The 17,906-nt window shown below is 45.1% G+C and overlaps 1 protein-coding gene across 1 annotated transcript in view; it reads right to left on the reverse strand.

Moving 5' to 3' along the window:
* Positions 1–17,906, reverse strand: part of LOC149343865 (uncharacterized) — a 93,833-nt gene that overhangs the window by 14,124 nt on the left and 61,803 nt on the right. Inside the window, exons 4-5 of the mRNA XM_089546091.1 lie at positions 11,139–11,188; positions 3,985–4,041 (exon numbers count right to left, since the gene is read on the reverse strand). Coding sequence (XP_089402217.1) covers positions 3,985–4,041; positions 11,139–11,188 — 107 coding nt within the window. The remainder of the gene's footprint in view (positions 1–3,984; positions 4,042–11,138; positions 11,189–17,906) is intronic.

Consider the following 17,906-nt stretch of genomic DNA (forward strand, 5'->3'; position numbering starts at 1 on the left):
TTCACGATGCACAAATATTGTTTATCCTTGTTCTAGAGGCAGACACAGTAATGCTGCACGCATGAGGAATTTGCTACTCTTAATTTCTGTGATACACAGAATGGAGTGCGTGACATTCTTAAAAGAAAAAAAAATCTCTCCTAAAACGTGGCGTGTCCTTTCACATCAATAAAGTAAGAAAGGACAGCCAAGCAAAGAGCTCCACTTAAGATGAAGACAGTTATATCGTTTTCATAATCTTTAGTCGTAGCGAGTACGACTTACACACGGCAGTGTCAAATGAAAGGTTTTTTTTTAAGCGAGAATTTTCTGGGACGAAAAGCTCATAGTGTCGTTTTGGTTCTGGTTATCTCTATTAGCTTGATAATGTGATTTTCAATTTCAACTTCTTAACTTAATATAACTTATTATCTCACGATTATACAGCTTCATTCACACCACAGGATCCGTAGAAAAGGTACAGCTTGGAGAGTTATGGACTGCGATAATTATGCCTTAAACTCCAGATTTCTTCTGACAGGCGACTGCATTTGGTTGGTTGCAGGAGATGAAATATCTTGTAGAAAAAATATGCTCGCTGCTTCAGCTCTCTTTTGGCAGCTGCACTACTTGTAGTACTCGCTTTCTAGTCGCATCTGCGCAAGTAGGCAGAGCCATAGTTGAGTGAGTGAGTGCGTGAGTGAGTGAGTGAGTGAGTGATTGAGTGAGTGAGTGAGTGAGTGAGTGAGTGAGTGAGTGAGTGAGTGAGTGAGTGAGTGCATGACCCCCAGAGCATGACAGTTTTAGTACACAACTTAAGAGAGTCTTGAACACCTTTGATGAAATGTCTTTTATTCTTCAAAAGGTATTGATGCATGGCTGACGCATTCGCTACAGAAAGGGGCGATCATAGCACTGAAATCTCTCCTCGAGACCAGTGGCATCCTTTCGAGGTACAAGACATTGCTTGAGTAAACTTTGTTATTGTTCACCTCGGCTTGCCTCGTGCTTACTGGTGTCATGGAAATCTCGTTTTTGTGTTGCTATTATGTGTGTTATGTGTATGACATCGCTATTGTTGATAGAATCCCTCAAATTTAGGAAACTTCACTACTAACTCATTGGCTTTCTAACTCTTCACTCAAAAATCAGATCACATGGGTCCCGGGGCACTCGGCATGGAGAGTAATGAGGTCGCTGACCGACTAGCTGAGCACTGCTGAGTCCACCGTGCTAGGCCGGAACCGTCGCAGCAAGACTTACGGCTTGCGGATTAAACAAGCCGTAACATTCCCCGCTCCTAGAACGGCGACATGGTAAGCATTGTTCTTCTGCGGTGGTCTCCACTCTACCCCATTCAAGTGTGTGTGTTTGTGTGTGTGTGTGTGTGTGTGTGTGTGTGTGTGTGTGTGTGTGTTTGTGTGTGGCCGCTGAACGTTCTAGTTCTATAAGTAGCAGATTCCCCAGGAGTGGGTATCTGCGGACTTGTAACGGTTTTTAAGAAGCCCGCGGGGGCCGCTGAGGGGGACTGGACAACGCATCCTGGAATGTTTATGAGATAACTGGCTTGTTTTATGTGCTCGAACGTACTCTCAATTGTGTAGACATGTAAAATAGACCTTCCAGCTTGCTCTTCCTCCTGAATGATTCCTCCCTTAGTCAGCCTACCTCAACACCCTGTGGTGAACGCCTAGACTGTGATATCCTATCTTATCAATACCGTTTGTTGATTCATCTCAGGACATAGCCAGTCCTCGGGGAGTTTCGAGTTTCGCCGAACAGGGGGCTTCTTGCATTGCGCCCAAGCGCAGACTTCTTGCATATTCAAGGTGTTATAGCAATATCTAGAAGAAGCATTGTGAAGCGATGCTTTCCCAGTTTCCCCTAGTCTTACAGCATGAATTTCTACTCCTTATTCCTGATAACAGAAAACACAGTGAAGAAAAGTTCAGCGAGGAACATCTGTGCGAGGAACATCGTTTCGACTGGAGGACTTCTGAGATTTTTTAGTTTGCGCTCTCCATCCCGCCACTCATCCAACACCAGACCCTCCAAAAAGTCACCGGGGCTTTCCCCTCAAAGCAAAGGCGCTATTTAGCGCGCGCCAAGGGTGGATACTTCCAAAGTGTTCCAAAAGACCTTCATGATGAAGGATGAAGCCCTCGTGAGGGTGTGGTATGGGAACAGTGATGGGATGGGGAGCGTTATCTTGAAAACGGTTTGTCCACGAAAGACTTCTGATAGAGGTGCTCACACCCGTGGACCTGCAAAGCTGTGGTAAGGAAAAGAACGCCAGCTGAGTAAAAGGAAATCCTAGAACTGGGAAGGGCGGAGATATAGCAAATTAGGTCCTGGAAGACTGTGTGTCCAGGCATAGGGAGCTCCGACCGAAGCATGATACGTGCAGGTTTGGTTGACCTAGAAACACTTGGATCAGTGAACTGAGAAGCACTACAGAAATATACACAAGGAAGCAATAAAAAATAAACGCAATGTGACAACGAGAAATGAGCTATTCACCAACTAGCCGAGACTAAAGTCCTGATTGAACGTATTTCTCCTACATTGGACTGTTTTCTATGTCGACGAACTAAGCACGATAAAGCCATGACCCTGGTTAACTTCTTTGCCATAACGACCTGGAAATCGAAAGTTCAGCGCCAGTCTTGTCGTGTGTGTTCGTTCTTGTCTATGTTCTTGCCCAGACAAATGTCCTGATTCAAAAAAGAATTTGACCGCTGTAATGTGAATGTTTTCGCTTGTGGGGTAGGGGAGGGTGCTAGAGACGCTAGTAACAATGCTGGCGAGCTAATTGATTTCAGCTTTTATTAACCGTATTTTTTTCTTGTCCAATATAAGATGCGCTTCAGTTATACTCACCAAAGCTTTAGAAAAGTCACTTTGCTGTTCGAAAAAAAAAAGAAAATCAAAATTGATTTCACAAAAGAAGCATTAAACACAGTTCCGATAAATATACGACGGGAAAAAAATAGCGCCTATTTTAAGGGAAATCAAAATCTCGGAAGCACTACGTTAGGTGCCGATATTCTTTGAAAAAAGAAAGTAGTTTTTTTTTGCATGACCAAATACTAAAAAAGGCTCAAGAAACAACAGCTTGTATCTCTCCCGCAATAACAAAGTCCAGTCTATGTCAGTTTTAATTCCGCCTGAACGGGAAGTTTTTGGCTTGTGTTGCTTACTCTACCATCGTATGGTCTACGAGTAAACTGCCAGAGCTCAGACACGTGCACCTCTAGGTGAGTGCGCAATGTTCTGGCGGATTTCATCACAAGAATTCTTGTTTTTTTCCTTATAGGCTGCGGAGCTGATAGCTGCACCACTGAAATATTAATGCACTTTTATCGAACGATTACACGGAATGCTCACGGTTACGGTGAGCCTAAAAAAGCGAAGAAGCACTCTTTTTTTGTTTTAAGAAATTAGTGTTAAGTACAGCAGCAATGCTATACTAGGTAGAATTCTTCTGGCACGCCCATTTACTAGATATTCGGCTCAAGGTTTCGTTTATGAATTTTTTATCGCGCTAGTCGATTATGAAGAATGACACTAATAAGCTTCACCTGTGCCTCTGCGTTGATGGCATACGTATAAAACACCGTAGACAGGAGCAGCACCACAAGAGTTGTTGAGGTTGAATTTTCGCTATTGCATAAATGTGCAGGAAATGAAATCGTTATTATCATATATATATCATTTGGGATCAATTGTGTATTTTTCAATTCAAAGTCTGGATAGCAAATTTTCTTCTACTCACTGGCGCCACTACAACCACGGTGACCCAAACGAAATAGTGATTTCTTCTGCGACATTTTCCATAACCACTGTCACTAGTGCAGTCATTTAAATTTCTCACAATGACGGTCAGGTGACCACACAACAGCACGACACCATTTCCTTCTTTCGCTTCTAAATGATAGGGTATTAGTCTTCTTGAAGCAATGAAGGAAACAACATTAAAAAACAAGGCTCGCAGTGCCAACTTACGTTTTCTGTCATAGACTCAGGGAATTCCGAGTCGCATGACCTGTACTCATCTTCGATCTGCAGAAAACACGGTAGAATTACTCTTTCTGCAGCAAACTCTTCAAATATAAAGCTTCTTAAGTGACAAACTGCCACCCAAATTAACCGTACGTAATGCAAGGAATTTTTTTTCATCTACAAGAATATAGTAAATGAGAGAGATAAACAGCAAGTTTTACTCTTCATGACCGGATAAATGTTGTATTAACTGGTTATGATGTTTATGTTAACTACAGGTGAAATGCTAGATGCATTTATACAGAGATATTCGCATATTAGTTTCATTGTAGACGACTATATTATAAATCTCTGAATAATACAAGCGCAATAGAATGCTGTCCATTCCATTCACAAAGTACGAATTAGCTCCCTTTCAATATAACTCATTTGCTGCGAATGTTGTTTTCTTACTATTACGATCAAGACGCTGCCCACTGACGGTTGCAAAGGCGTAATGTGGAAACCGACCTCGCAGCGCAATTGAGGACATGAAGACGTTTGTGGTTTACTTTTTTATTACCGTGGCTTTGGCTACGCTCAGTCACTTCATGCCTCCTCGGTATTGCACAAACACATCGATCTAACGGCTCAGAAGTCGATCGAGGTGTTTGATGTCGAAAAATGACACCCCGCGTACGAATCACCCGTGGGCCACTCTAGTAGCGCATGAGGAGGGCTTTCTGTTGAAAAGGCACTTTTGAAGCGAAAAGCTTCACTACGCTGGTCATCGTCGAGCTTCGCGTGGCCCGAACTGGTGAGTTATGCGCATGTGCGAAACCGAGTGACGTCACGCGCCGCGCAGGTGGTCGCTCCTGGCCGTCGCCGCAGCCATCGCCTGACCTTTCGGCGCAGCTGCGCGCTACTGCGCATGTGCGTCGCCTCCTCGCTGTCGCTACAACGTCGCGCCTCGCCTCCTCGCCCACCGTTTGACCTTTCGTTGCAGCCGAGTGTTGCCCGCGTCGCAGCCGGCAACCCTCCTCTCCGCATTCCTGCGGGCAGTTTTAACCGCGCCGATTTCCGCCTCCTCCTCCGCCTCCGTACAGGCAGGGAGTGGACGGCCGTTAAACCAAGCATAACTGAAGCTTCTCGCTTGTATACCCAGGCTTAATTAGAGGTAAGCCACTGCCTAATTTTTTTGTTTAAGTCCGCTAGCACTAGACGGGCCACCAGTGAAAAACAAGTGATTTCCCGAAGAAGCTTCGTAGTAACTCGGGTAAGCTCGGGGAGCGTCGCGCCGGCTGCAACCGAGTGGAGAGAGGATGGGAAGCTGAATCTCGAGAAACGCGTTTCATGCGCATGCAGATGCCAGAAAGAATAGGCGAAGGATAAAGTCGCCGGAAGACCGTGCAGTGCAGCAAGCGCTAAATCACGGACGAGACCGGTTTTCCCACACATTTTCAAGCCTTATGAAGTGGACGGCGAGCTGCACAGAGGTGGAAAAGGAGAGAGCGCCTTCGTGAATGAACCGATCCAGTGGACATGGCGAGGCAGCAAGCCGAAGCAGAACGACGAAGACACTATAACCTTGCTAAACGCGATGCGAAAACGCATGAAGACCGAGAAACGCGAGAGAAAGAGACAAATGATGAAGTCATCGGAGGAACGTGCTATAAAGAAGCGTGTACAAGTGGTTGTATAGACTACCGAACAGAGAACACAGCGTTTCGAATCGCAAAGGGCACCCCAGGAAGCTGAAGAACAACTGCAACATATGGGCGCAACTCGATTTTTCAAGCACGTAAAAAACTAACTAAATACAAGCAAAGACATACAAAAGCAAACGCGCTGGAGCACTTAGGCGCGTTAAGCTTAAGCGGGTGCATTGGGGCCAAATTTTCTTTGGTGATGGTCCTGATTGCGGGAGAATAAAGTAAATATGGACGTTTCATCATTGTATATCACGATGGAAGGTGAAGTTTGCAGAGTTCGTTTTTGTATCTGTATAAAACTTCCTAAAGGGTCGAGAGAGTGACGACGTGGCAGGTTTCACGTGACCACCAAACGCCAATCACAGCCCTGCGCCAATTTTCCAAATCCGTCACAAGCGACAGTATCGAAATCGCTACTAGAGAGGGCAAGCTCAGCAGGGGGCGGCATATGTCAAGCATGCGGATGCCTTAAAATAATGAATGCATAAACCATTTCCTGCATTATTAAAGAGAATAAAATATTAAGCGTTTTATGCATTTAATTTATTTACTCTTATAGATAAAACATTTATAATTTTATTCATCCCAAGCCGCCGTGCGATTCGAGCCCACAGCAGAGCTAACACAGCAGATTTGCTCGCCACTACATTAGACTGTAATGCCACCTCAGCAGATTTTTTTTCTTTATTGCACCAAAATAGATCAAAATTGACATGTCTGTAGCCTTACTTAACCTGGCCGCATCCCATGAACTCGACATGCATATTCACACCGCCATCCTGCTATCCCTATGTCGGAACATCAAACTTCAGTGGGCATGGCGTCAATCTTGAGCAGCATATCAACTTCCAAAGCACATTGCTCTTTGAACAAACACCTCGATGAACGCGGCAGCTCTGCGTGCCGATCTATCATATCGCTCTTCCATGGCCTAAACAGTCCAATGACCCCTAGAAGATACCGTGGAGTCTTAGAACCTTCCATTGCATGCAAAAATCTTATAGTATGTGGCGCAATATCAATGTCCTTTTTTTCAGAGCCTGTTGAAGAATGTTCGAAAGAATAACCGCAACTGGAGAAAACAGAGCAATGATTAATAGCTTCCGGCTACTGAAATAGGTGGCACATGTAAGAAACATCCCCTTAGCACTAAGCCACGTTTTCAGCGGAAAGGTTTAAAAAAGAAAGGCATTGCGGCCAATTGAATACACATCAGTACCACACTCTTTCATAAACTGTTGTCTAGAAAGGCGAGGTAAGGCTGTCAATACTTCGGTACAGTAAAGAACCCCTAAGTCAGAACTTTAGTCCTCTGTTTTCTGGAGAGACACGAGCGGTACAGCCAGCGAAAATATACAATGAAGAAATGGAAGGTGTCCGCATCACCCTTCAAAAACCTCCCAAAGTCCCTCCACGTACATGACGAGGGGGCGCAAACAGAATAGGATGATGTGCACTTAACTGGCTGTTAAGCACAGCTAAATGAAGAAATGTTTTGCTCCTTAAAAAAATAAATAACGGATGAGTTATTGTGGTTAGTCCGAATGCCAGCTAGGTGTGCAGGCATTTCGATGTTCACTTCAGCTTTGTTTCCGGTTCGATATTCGGTTCTCAAGGTCAAGCAGGACTGAAACAAAATTGGAGGAGACACTTAAGTTCCTCCTCAAGGGTACGATGCTATAGCGTAGTGGGTTATCTACCATATTTGCGGAAGGTCATTCTCTACTTTATATTCATAGGTCTCTGGGAGTCCCCATACCCCACCTGGTGCATTAGTGCAGTGATTAAGCGATGAGTCACTGCTCTGCGATGGCAGGTTCTCCCAGAGGTGAGGATTATGAGGCCCATGTTGCTCTTGCCGAGCGACGAATAAATAATTTTACTGCCACCGGCACGGTGGACAGTTTCTTCACTATCCGACTGGCAGGTTGCGATCACGCCGAGGGGTCACGTGACGTAGATGGGCCCCCTGCCTCCTAGGTTGCTCTCTGTGGACCACCTGACAGAGCCATGCCCATGATTTTTCGCTTACAACACCGACACCGGATTTTCTGCGTAAAGGGGCATTTAACGCTATCGTGATAAGGTGGTGAAAAGTGTGAGTGGGGGCCTTAGTGCTGGTGCACTAAAACTACAGGGGACACTTTAGATCCGCCTTAAGCGTGTGAAGCAATACAGGTAATGGTTCAATGTCGATATACGCGGCATCAGCCATTCTCTGCTTTCAATGTCTAAACCGCTGGGTGCAGTCGCACCACTCCTGGTGCAATGGTGCATAGGTTAAGCCATGCGCCACGGGCGTGTGGGGCAGGTGCTGCCACTGGTGGGCCTTTGAGACCGGGACAGGTCTTTCCGCACAGCCTATCGGTATCATTCATTAAGTGCACTGCAACCTGCAGCGGTAGGTACCTTGCTCACCAAACCGTTGATCAGGACGTGGTGACGCAACAAGGCCATGTGCCCTAGAATAAGCGTGGGACGCCTGAGGCCGGTTGTCCTCAACCAGGTGGCTGACGGTGGCGGTTATGGTGGTGTAAATGTACAGGTGGGCAGCCTTACAGTGGTCTGCCGGCAATTGCTTCCTACCTATCCTAGCCTGGGTTGTCGCCTAATGGAGGAGATTTGAGAATCCCAGTCTGGTCCGCTGTTGCGATGATAATGTAAGGCTGCCACCATATGCACCTCCAAAAAGGTTTGGTTTGTTCCCAGTGTCCTAACCCAAACCCCCCTTGACATATGAAGTTTAAGAGCCGCACCAAAGCAATCACAAACAGCTGAGCACGCATAAGGACCTTACAGACAAAGGCTAACCGACAGAGAGGAATCTGCTGTGCTAACACAATAAAAACCTTGGGACAAGCTCATAAACAAACAAGTGGTGAAGACCTGCCTCATCAGAATGCAGAGGGCGAAACAAATTCCTTCGACGCATTAGCTCCTAGTAGAGCACCACAGAGAAGTCTCGAAAATTTTATGCATCGCCTCTGCTTTTTCTTGTGGAATGCAACGCTTATATAAGGTAGATGAGCTTCAAAACCAAAAATATAGCAGGCGGATTTGCATGGCCAGCGTGGAATATCGTGCAGTAGCACTAGTTACAGTGGGCACATAGGGTTCTTATGCGTCATGAATGAAAGAGCCTATTTTGACTTAAAGGTATTTAAACTAATGTTCTTAACCATAAAGGCCTTCGCCCGAAGGGCATTTGGCCTAAATGCTGTTACCCTGAAGACATTTCCCGGAAACGTCTTCAGGGAGACATTTCCATGAGATATTTCCCGGAAATGTCTTCATCCATGTGTACCTTTCATTAAGGCCTTCGCCCAGGTGAAGGCCTGCCTGGTGTACACCTACGAGTACGGCAGGTTGGCCAGAACTTGTGGGCAGGTGGCCCACCAACCATAAAGCAGGTTTCAGAGATGTACGTAGTGCGAAGAGGTGCGCGCGTGGCGGCAATCCTGAGAGGTCCACGGCGTGTGACAGAGCCGCTCATCGCAGCGAAATGGCACAGGAAAAGATGGACCTGGGCGTGATGGCACAATGCGCGTCATCACTTCAGTTCGATGCGCGCAATGTCGGACGCAGTGGTCCTCGAACGAACACGGCCATGCACTCGCATATTCGCACTAAGGGTGAACGACCTTGTACGTACGGCCGAAATCGGAAAATGCGCCTTGTAGTGTTACTGCGCTAAAATATAGTGCATACTTAATCTCGTGCAAACCCAGACACATTCATAACCATCCGAGCCTGAGGTTTTCGCCTGACAGATGATATTCGGGAATCCCAGTCAGGTCCACTATTGGGATAATAATGCACAGTAGTCCCCAAATACTCTTCCGAAACAGCTTGGTTTGTACTCCAGTTTCTTCATCCAAAGCTCTTTGAAATATAAAGGTTAAAAGCCCCACCTGAACTCTCACAAGGCTGCTCAGTTACATGCAGAACCACGGGCACACTGTTTTTATTAGAAGAGAATATTGCAAAGTAAGACATCAGCATAAGCCAAATTTTGGATTTCACTTTGCTGTAGCGAGAAGCCACCAATTACTGTTTTACAGCGACAGCTGTTAAGCGCTCAGTCCTGGACATCACGTTTTTGTACTAGTAGTAGAAGTAGTATTAGTAGTAGTAAAGTAGTATAGTAGTAGTAGTAGTAGCAGTAGCAGCAGCAGTAGTAGTAGTAGTAGTGGTAGTAGTAGTAGTAGTCAGCGTAACCGGTGGGTGCCTTGCCATCGGAACCACTCGGAAGGTGATTACCATTGACGGAGCAGGTTAAGGGGAGAGCGCAAGAAGGGGTAGGCGGTGGGTGGTTCAAACGGTAGCCAGAGAAAGGGTAGCTACCCTAGAAGAATGAGGAGGGTTACCTTGGAAGAAGCAGGGTATGACGAGAGCGTAGGAACGCGTAACCGGAAGGTAGTTACATTGGGGACCATCCGGAAGGTGGTTAACATGGAAGGAAGAGGGCGCGGTGGGAGCGGGCAAATCACCAACTGGGAGATAGTTACCCTGGTGTAAAGCATTGCGAAAGCACAAGGCGCAAGTCAAGTTTAGGATTTCCCAGTTCCCAGTTTAGGATTTCAAGGAGTAGAAGGGTTGTAGAAGGGACAGGAACAATATTGCATACTGCAGCGCTATTACGTTGTATTTTATAGAGATCATGTTTCCTATATCGGAGACCACACCCATTGTGCACACCTTCCGAATAACATTGCACGCATCGGAAACTGTGGTGGTTTTTACGGCATAGATTTTACAAGACAGTAGTAGAGAACCATTTCAATCACCTGGACAGCCCAGGGATCTCCCTGTAATTACGCATCAGCAATAAGCTCCGACCTAGCTGCACAGAATGCGAAAAGTCCGGCAGAGTTCATGGACACCCGGCATGCGCATGTGTATAGGTAGCATGTCAAAGCGATCATAGGCCTCCCAGCTAGCATATAAAACGCGGCATCCAAACAATTAGTTCAGTTACAAGGCAAAAACGTGCACATCGCAAATACTACCACCCTTCCTTAAAATTTTTGGTGCCGTTACCTTCAGTTTAATGTCAGTGACTACACTGCTATGCGAGTTGCTGTCTCTATTTGCTGAATATTTAATAATTTTTAGTTTCCTTTTTTCCGCCCTGCAGTGTCAAGGGCTAGCAGGCTGATACCGGCGGCGTAAAAAATCTGCTTCTCACAGATCACATTTCAAGGAATGGCGCAAGGCCGGAAGACATAATCAGACATGACGAAAACAATGGGCGGTTCGCATCTCTTTTCTGGACGTGGCCAAACGCTAGCGCGGGACCTGACGCAAAGTAGACTCCGGGCTAAGGTACTGTCAATATTGTAATCTGTGTTAGGCGGTTTGTGATCGAAAGTTGGCCGGCTGCAGTGCAGATTCAGTCTTTGGGTTGCAAATGATTGTAAGCTACACATCTAAAGCGAGATAAAAGAAAATCGCTTTTGTGCTCACCCATCCGAGACAGTCTGCGCTGTGTTTTTCCCAGACGTCCCTGCATTCCACTGTAAATAAAAAAAAGCGTCCAGCAATGAAGCTCTCATGCACCAATAAATGCCGTATTTCATGGTACTTTAGGGTAAATTAGCACTCACGATCGAATATTGCGCCGATAGGTGTTTTAAAATATTAATATATTGAATTTACATTAAGCTGTACATTTCGCCAGTTCCGGAACCTACTGGTTGCGGAGCTAGGAGTTTGAAAACTTTCAATACCTATTTTTGTTCACAGAATTTTGCATTACTATGAATCATTAGCATTGAATAGATGTAAGCGAGCAAACTGAACATAACAGGTAAATCAGCTCAGTGACAATAATACCGTTGTTCTAGAGCGCAATTTCCGTCGAATCTTGCACCGTGTGGTAGCTTTACGCCTGCGCAGGAAATTATTCTCTTAATCCAAAGCCAAAAATATCGCCCTACGAAATTTGTACACGTCACTCTTACCATAGCCTTTGCCTCTTAGTACGTACACCCGATTTTGGCCCATGCCTTGTTTCTTCTTGACCGATTTTAGACCATCTTCGTTCATTAAAGCATGGGCAATTTTACCCTATAATGCTTCCTTATGTCAGTTCTCAACCATGCGCGAGTTAGTATCGTTCTCCTATATATATGGCTGTGGTTCGTAAATGCGCCAGTAAAAACACGTAATCCTTGAAATATGAACATTATATGCACATCTCGGAAAGCTAGTGCCGGGTGTGTCCTAGGTAAGTGCAAACGCTGCTGAAGAAGTACAATTTTCGCTGGTAAATGTTAAAATCCAGTCGTGAGCACATAAAGCTAACGGCTACTGGGAATGAAATGAAAACACGTCACACTTCTTTAGTGTTATTAAAATAACTTCGAAGGTGGACGACAGAATTACTCCCGTGATGTACAGATCTATCCCAGCAACTATCTGTGCGTGAAGAAAGGCAGAACTGAGTGTGCAAGATATTGTTTAGCATTTTTGCATTTTTACTTTGTTAAGTATTCAAAAGTTGGGTTTCCATTTGCAATAAAAGCGTAGCATTTGCAAATAATTAGTTGTTCTTTATATATGTGCTCCCACGTGCAAAACATCGACGCACAGAGTCGCCATTATTTCCGACGATACCACTTGCGGGTAGGCGCATGCGAGCCTTGCTCCTTCATGATCAAGGCACACTACCATCGCAACGCGCTCACCTATATGCCAAGGAACGTTTTGACAAAGACAGGACTTTCACCCACTGTAAGAGCAAGTTTCACTCTCATGAAGTCCAATGCATGGAATATGAAAATAACTAGGTGGTGTTCTCGCCAGAGGGCGCAGCAAAAGTGCGAGGAATGAGTGAACAAACACTGGACAGCTTCTTTTTGATCGGAAGCGAAAACAAGCAAATAGTCTGAGCGTTTGTAGCCGTATTCAATAGAAAGCTGAATGAAATCAACATTCTGAGCCTTCTGTTAAATCAGTTTACTGGATTTCATGACATGGTGGAGGAGTTGAAAAGATAGAAAAAGTTACTCAGCAACCACGCACCCCCATGTAAAGATGTTACATCCATTGATGGCTACGCTAATCTGGCCCACGCCGCCGTTTAACAGTGGAATGAGTTCTGGGGCTAGTTTACAGTCTTGTACAGCGGCCATTCCTTGATGCAATAGCTCCCTGAACGGCACTCCTTTACTGTTACTACTGGCCGCAGAATCAGAGTCCTGGGACTGAGAAAGCTTTTTTTTCGAGTGTCCTCGCGCTTCGTCTGAGGCATCCTTTTCTAAAACATCGAAATTGCACTTATTACTTCACTGCAGCACTTACTTTAGTGACAGAGTTCGTTACGTATGATGATCACAACACTGAATCACTATGCAAATAACAGACGACCGCGTTACTTGGGCCGCCGCGGTGGCTCAGCGGTTACGGTGCTCGGCTGCTGTCCCGAAAGACGCGGGTTCGATCCCGGCCGCGGCGGCTAGAATTTCTTTGGAGGAGAAATTCTAGAGGCCCGTGTACTGTGCGATGTCAGTGCACGTTAAAGAACCCCATGTGGTCGAAATTTCCGGAGCCCTCCACTACGGCGTCTCTCATAGCCTTAGTCGCTTTGGGATGTTAAACCCCAGAAACCAAACCAAACCGTTACTTGGTGAATCATGATCATCAACCTGACAGCGCCTACAGCAGGAAGAAGGCCTCTTCCATGCACTTCTATGTTAAGCTCCTCCAGTGCCACTCGCGTCCACCTTTCGCCGCACACTTCTTAACCTCACCGGCCCACCTAACTGTCTGCCGCTCCCTGCTACGCTTGCGTTCTCCGAATCCTGTCTGTTACCCTTTACGACCATCGGTTATCTTGCTTCTCGTTACATTCCCAGCCCAAGCCCATTTCTTCTTGATTCCGATTAAGATGTAATTGACCCTCCTTTGAACCCTGACCCACACTGCTCTCTTCCTCTCTCTTAATTTTGCACCTGTATTTTCGTTTGCATGGCCCGCTGCGTTGCAATCAATTTAAGTTGAGCCTTTTTTGGCCTCTAGTGTTTTGCCCCTTAAACGGGTACTGATAAGATACAGCTGTTATATACCGGGTGTTTTTTTGCAGAAGGTCCAAAATTTAAAAAAAAGGTAAATTGCTTTAGATTTATTTTAGCACTGGGGCTATACTGGAGGCTACGGCGGGCGCCAGGCAAGAGGAAAACTGCTTTAATTAGTTTGCTAATTAACTAAATATGTTAATAAGCTTTTCTCATTTTTATTTTAGGGGGTATGCTGTATTCGCAGAATTGGAGATCGTCCTCTAAACAGTCCGACCCAGAAAAAACAATCTTAATTAAAAATTTTTCACGGACGTTACGAGGCGCGAAAAAGTCACCCTGGTAGGCATCTTCACACCGTAACTCAGCGGCGCGAGTGCCTCTGACGTATTCGCTCCGCCCTGCGCTTTGCGTCGCACGGCTGACGTCACCTGAAGCCCGGACGGGTGGCCTTCGCTATCGCTGCTTGGTTCGCTTCGCTCCGCGGCCTCACGGAATACCGCGTTGGAACAAAAACGCAATGACACAAAGCGCAGGGCGGAGCGAACTACGTCAGAGGCGCTCACAGACGGTGTGTTACAGTGTGAAGCTGCCTACCAGGGTGACTTTTTCTCGCTTCGTTACGCGGGCAAAACATTTTTTTCACGAAAATTTTTTTTCTTGGCTGGACTGTTTGGGAGACAATCCCCAATTTTGCAAATACAACATATCCCCTAAAATAAAAATTATAGAAGTTAATTAACGTATTCAGTTAATCAGTGAACTAATTAAAGTAGTTTGCCTCTTAGCTGGCGTCCGCCGTAGCCCTTAGTATAGCTCCAGGGTTAAAATAAATCTAAAGGAATTTACCTTTCTCTAAAAATTTTGGACCTAAAATAAAACACCCGGTACTTTTTTTTGCAGACTGCCATTGATGAGAGTACCTGCCAAATGCTCTCCACGGCATTCTTATTCTTCTAGTTACCTCACTACCCGCTCTAAGTAGACAATTTCTTATCACTGCCACCGCCTTGTTACCAATCGTAAACTGCTGGCCCATTCTGACACTTGAAAATCGCTGCAGCTTTCTGCTTATTCATCTTTATACCCGCTGGTCGGCTTTGCGTGCCAAAATTATTCATCATGCTGTGCAGTTTATAGTTCACCCCTGAGTGACTTAGCAAGGCAAAGTCTTCAACGAATGGCAGATTAATATATGCCACTCTCTATTAACTCTCATCCCCAACTGTACCCAATTCAGATCTCTGAATACCGCCTGTAAACAGTAACCACTAGCTTTGGAGAGTACATGTCTGTATGCCTGACATCTCTCCTTATTGGACGTTTATTGCTCTCTTTATGGAGGATCATGGTGGCTGAGCAGCTTTTGTGAGAAGTGTTTCATCTAATATCTTATACAATTTTTAAAAAGAGGCATTCTGAATAAGAAGAGCGCTATTTTCGGCATAGCAGTTCCAGCGGTGCAGTACATAAGAGTACAGCTAAGACGCGGCATCTTGCAGGCTAATTAACTAATAAGGAATAGCTAACTTTTTAACTATTATTGTTAGACGCCTCAGTTATTATGAGGCATATAGCGCAGCGTAAGTAATATCCACATCTTTTTTTAGAATTTCGAAAACGCAGTTACTCTCGGCAATTGGCCGAAGAAATTTTGGAAACATTGCTCCAAAATACATGCGATTTCGGGAAGTTTGCAGCAAAAATAACCGCTCCAGTGCAGGTAACTTGCCGAAACAGCCAAAAGTTTTAGGGCCCCAGCGTCGAGGGTAATCGCACTTTCGAAATTCTAAAGACTGGTATTGATATTGATGTTGATGGATATTAAGTTGATGCCTCGCGATAATTAAGAAGCCTAACAATAATAGTTAAAAAGTTATTTATTCCGTATTAATTTATCATCCTGCTAGTTGCCTGGCCTTAGCTATATTGTAATGTACTGCACCGCTGACAATGCTATGCCGAAAAACGCGCTTTTCTACATCAAAAAACCCTATTTAAAAAAAATGTAAAGCCTTAAGTAAAACGTTTTGTAGACAACTTCTAGCACTTTTACACAGAGCTCGTTTACACCCCGATTCCCGTGACTGTGTACGTCTTGACTTAGTCAAATGCTTTCTTCTAATTTGTGGAGGCTATAACAGGGGTTGGTTGTAACATGCGCATTTCTCTATCATTTGACTGCTAATGTATGGCCTATTGTCGAGTAGCCTTTACGAAAGTGTGCCTGGCGTTTGGTTGACATTGGTGTTAAGTTGTCCTGAATCTATTAACGAGTTCCTTCATAAATGCCTTGTAGGCACCTTCTAATTTTCGTGTCCTTGGCGTCATCTCTCTTACGGATTAAGAAGTTAGCGTTCTTCCAAGATTCTGGTGCGCTCGAGGTCATAAGGCGTTGCATATAAAGGGTGGCTAGTTTTCTTGCAAAATCTGCCCACCATCCAGCAACAGATCTGCTGTTACCTCATCCGCGCCAGGCGCATTGGCCTTTTGTACTGCTCCTAAGGATTTCTTTACTTCCGCTTTCCTTACTGGCTGGATGTCCAATAACATTGGCTTTTTTGCAGATTTATATTGAACTCTTCAGCTACTTAGTTATCCACATTGCTAATGGCAGTGACATTGGCAGTGGGCTAAAGCGTACTGCCATGGACCATTGCAAACATACAGGAAGTAATATTGCGCAATATTACCTGAACAGGCTCTGGCTTGTACTTCAGCATAAATTATCCTTTCACATTGAGCAAAGCGTATTCGCATTACAGTCTTAAAACACATAAACAATAATTTTTATGAGGAGCGACTCGGGCATAAAATTCATATAAACAGACATAAATAAAATTATATATTATTTATACCATACTGAGCGCAAACGTTACAATAAGGTTAGAACATCAAAATGGGGAGATGAAAGAACAGCACACGGCAAAACAGCATGCGTCAAAACAGAGCACAAAAAACAGCACAGCGACGAAAAGCACAGGCAAAAAACGGCACAGCGACAAAACAGGACAGTAAAAAATCAGAATGGCGACACAGCGGCACAGGTGAAAAACAGCACGCGACAAAACAGCACAGCGAAAAAACAGCACGATGAAAGAAGAGCGCAAGGAACAAAACAGCACGACGACAAAGCAGCACAGTACGGCGCAGCGCTGCTGGAGGAGTGAACTATCACAGCCATAACCGCAAACGGTAAATCACTACACTTACGGCAGCGACTTCAGTAGTTAGCGAGTGTTGGTTTCGCTGGTTGTTTAAGAAGCAGGGCACGCTCATTCCTTGAGGAACAGCGTTGATTGACCGGAACGGTGCATATGGCAGAACTAGTGGTTATTTAGTCCCTGCTTGTTTTCTTGAGTTATATATTTTCTGTCTGTATTACACAAGCAGAATCTGGGCAACTGAGAGATAAAATTGGCCCTGGCATTCGCTCTGCGGTCAGATGCCCCGGGTGATTTGTCTCATTCGCTAGCAATGTTCGGTTTCCTTGGCTCCTTTTGATGCATTAAGTGCCGGCGCCCGCAGCCGCTTCCTTTCCAACTGGTAGACATCATGCATGGCGTCTCTCGCTTTATTTCGCTCTTTGACATGTCATAGCTTTCGCCCGCTCTTCAGGGGCCATAGCTAACATTCGCGGCGATGAGGACTTCCAAAGCATAGCAAGGGCGGCTACCAGTTAGAACAGACAGAGCAAGAGGCTGCAGCTATGGCCGAGTGCTCCAAGGCACCGAAAAGCCTAGCGTGTCTCTGGTTCGTATTCAGATTGATGTAGTACCATTTTTTTCGGCTTAGTGCAGTTCTCTCGCAAGAGTTCTGAATTTCAGAAGCATCAAAATGGCACCTAACAGCTGCAACAAAGAAAATAAAAGACGAATGAAAGTGTGTAAAGGCGAATAGATATCTAAATTTAGTTTCATGCCATAGAATTCGGAAATCGAACCGAACTCCATTTTACTGAAACGATCACACCTGAACGAAATAAATTCATTCGCTATTTGGGTAACGCAACAAACAGCGCTTGCAGATAGCCTACGGTATGCTTGATTATTGAAGCTTACGGCAGCCTAACATGCGAAATAAACAGAAAATAGAAAAGCCAACTTAAGTTAGACTCGAGTTAGTTAGACTAGAGTTGGAATCTAGCTAGGTTGCGCGCTGTTTTTCTCGCCCGCGCAATCAGTGCATATGAGCGCTGTGTTATTAATGAGAAAGC

This window comes from Amblyomma mixtum, chromosome 5 (genome assembly GCF_055824585.1).
Source record: "Amblyomma mixtum isolate Tamu chromosome 5, ASM5582458v1, whole genome shotgun sequence".
NCBI lineage: Eukaryota > Metazoa > Arthropoda > Arachnida > Ixodida > Ixodidae > Amblyomma > Amblyomma mixtum.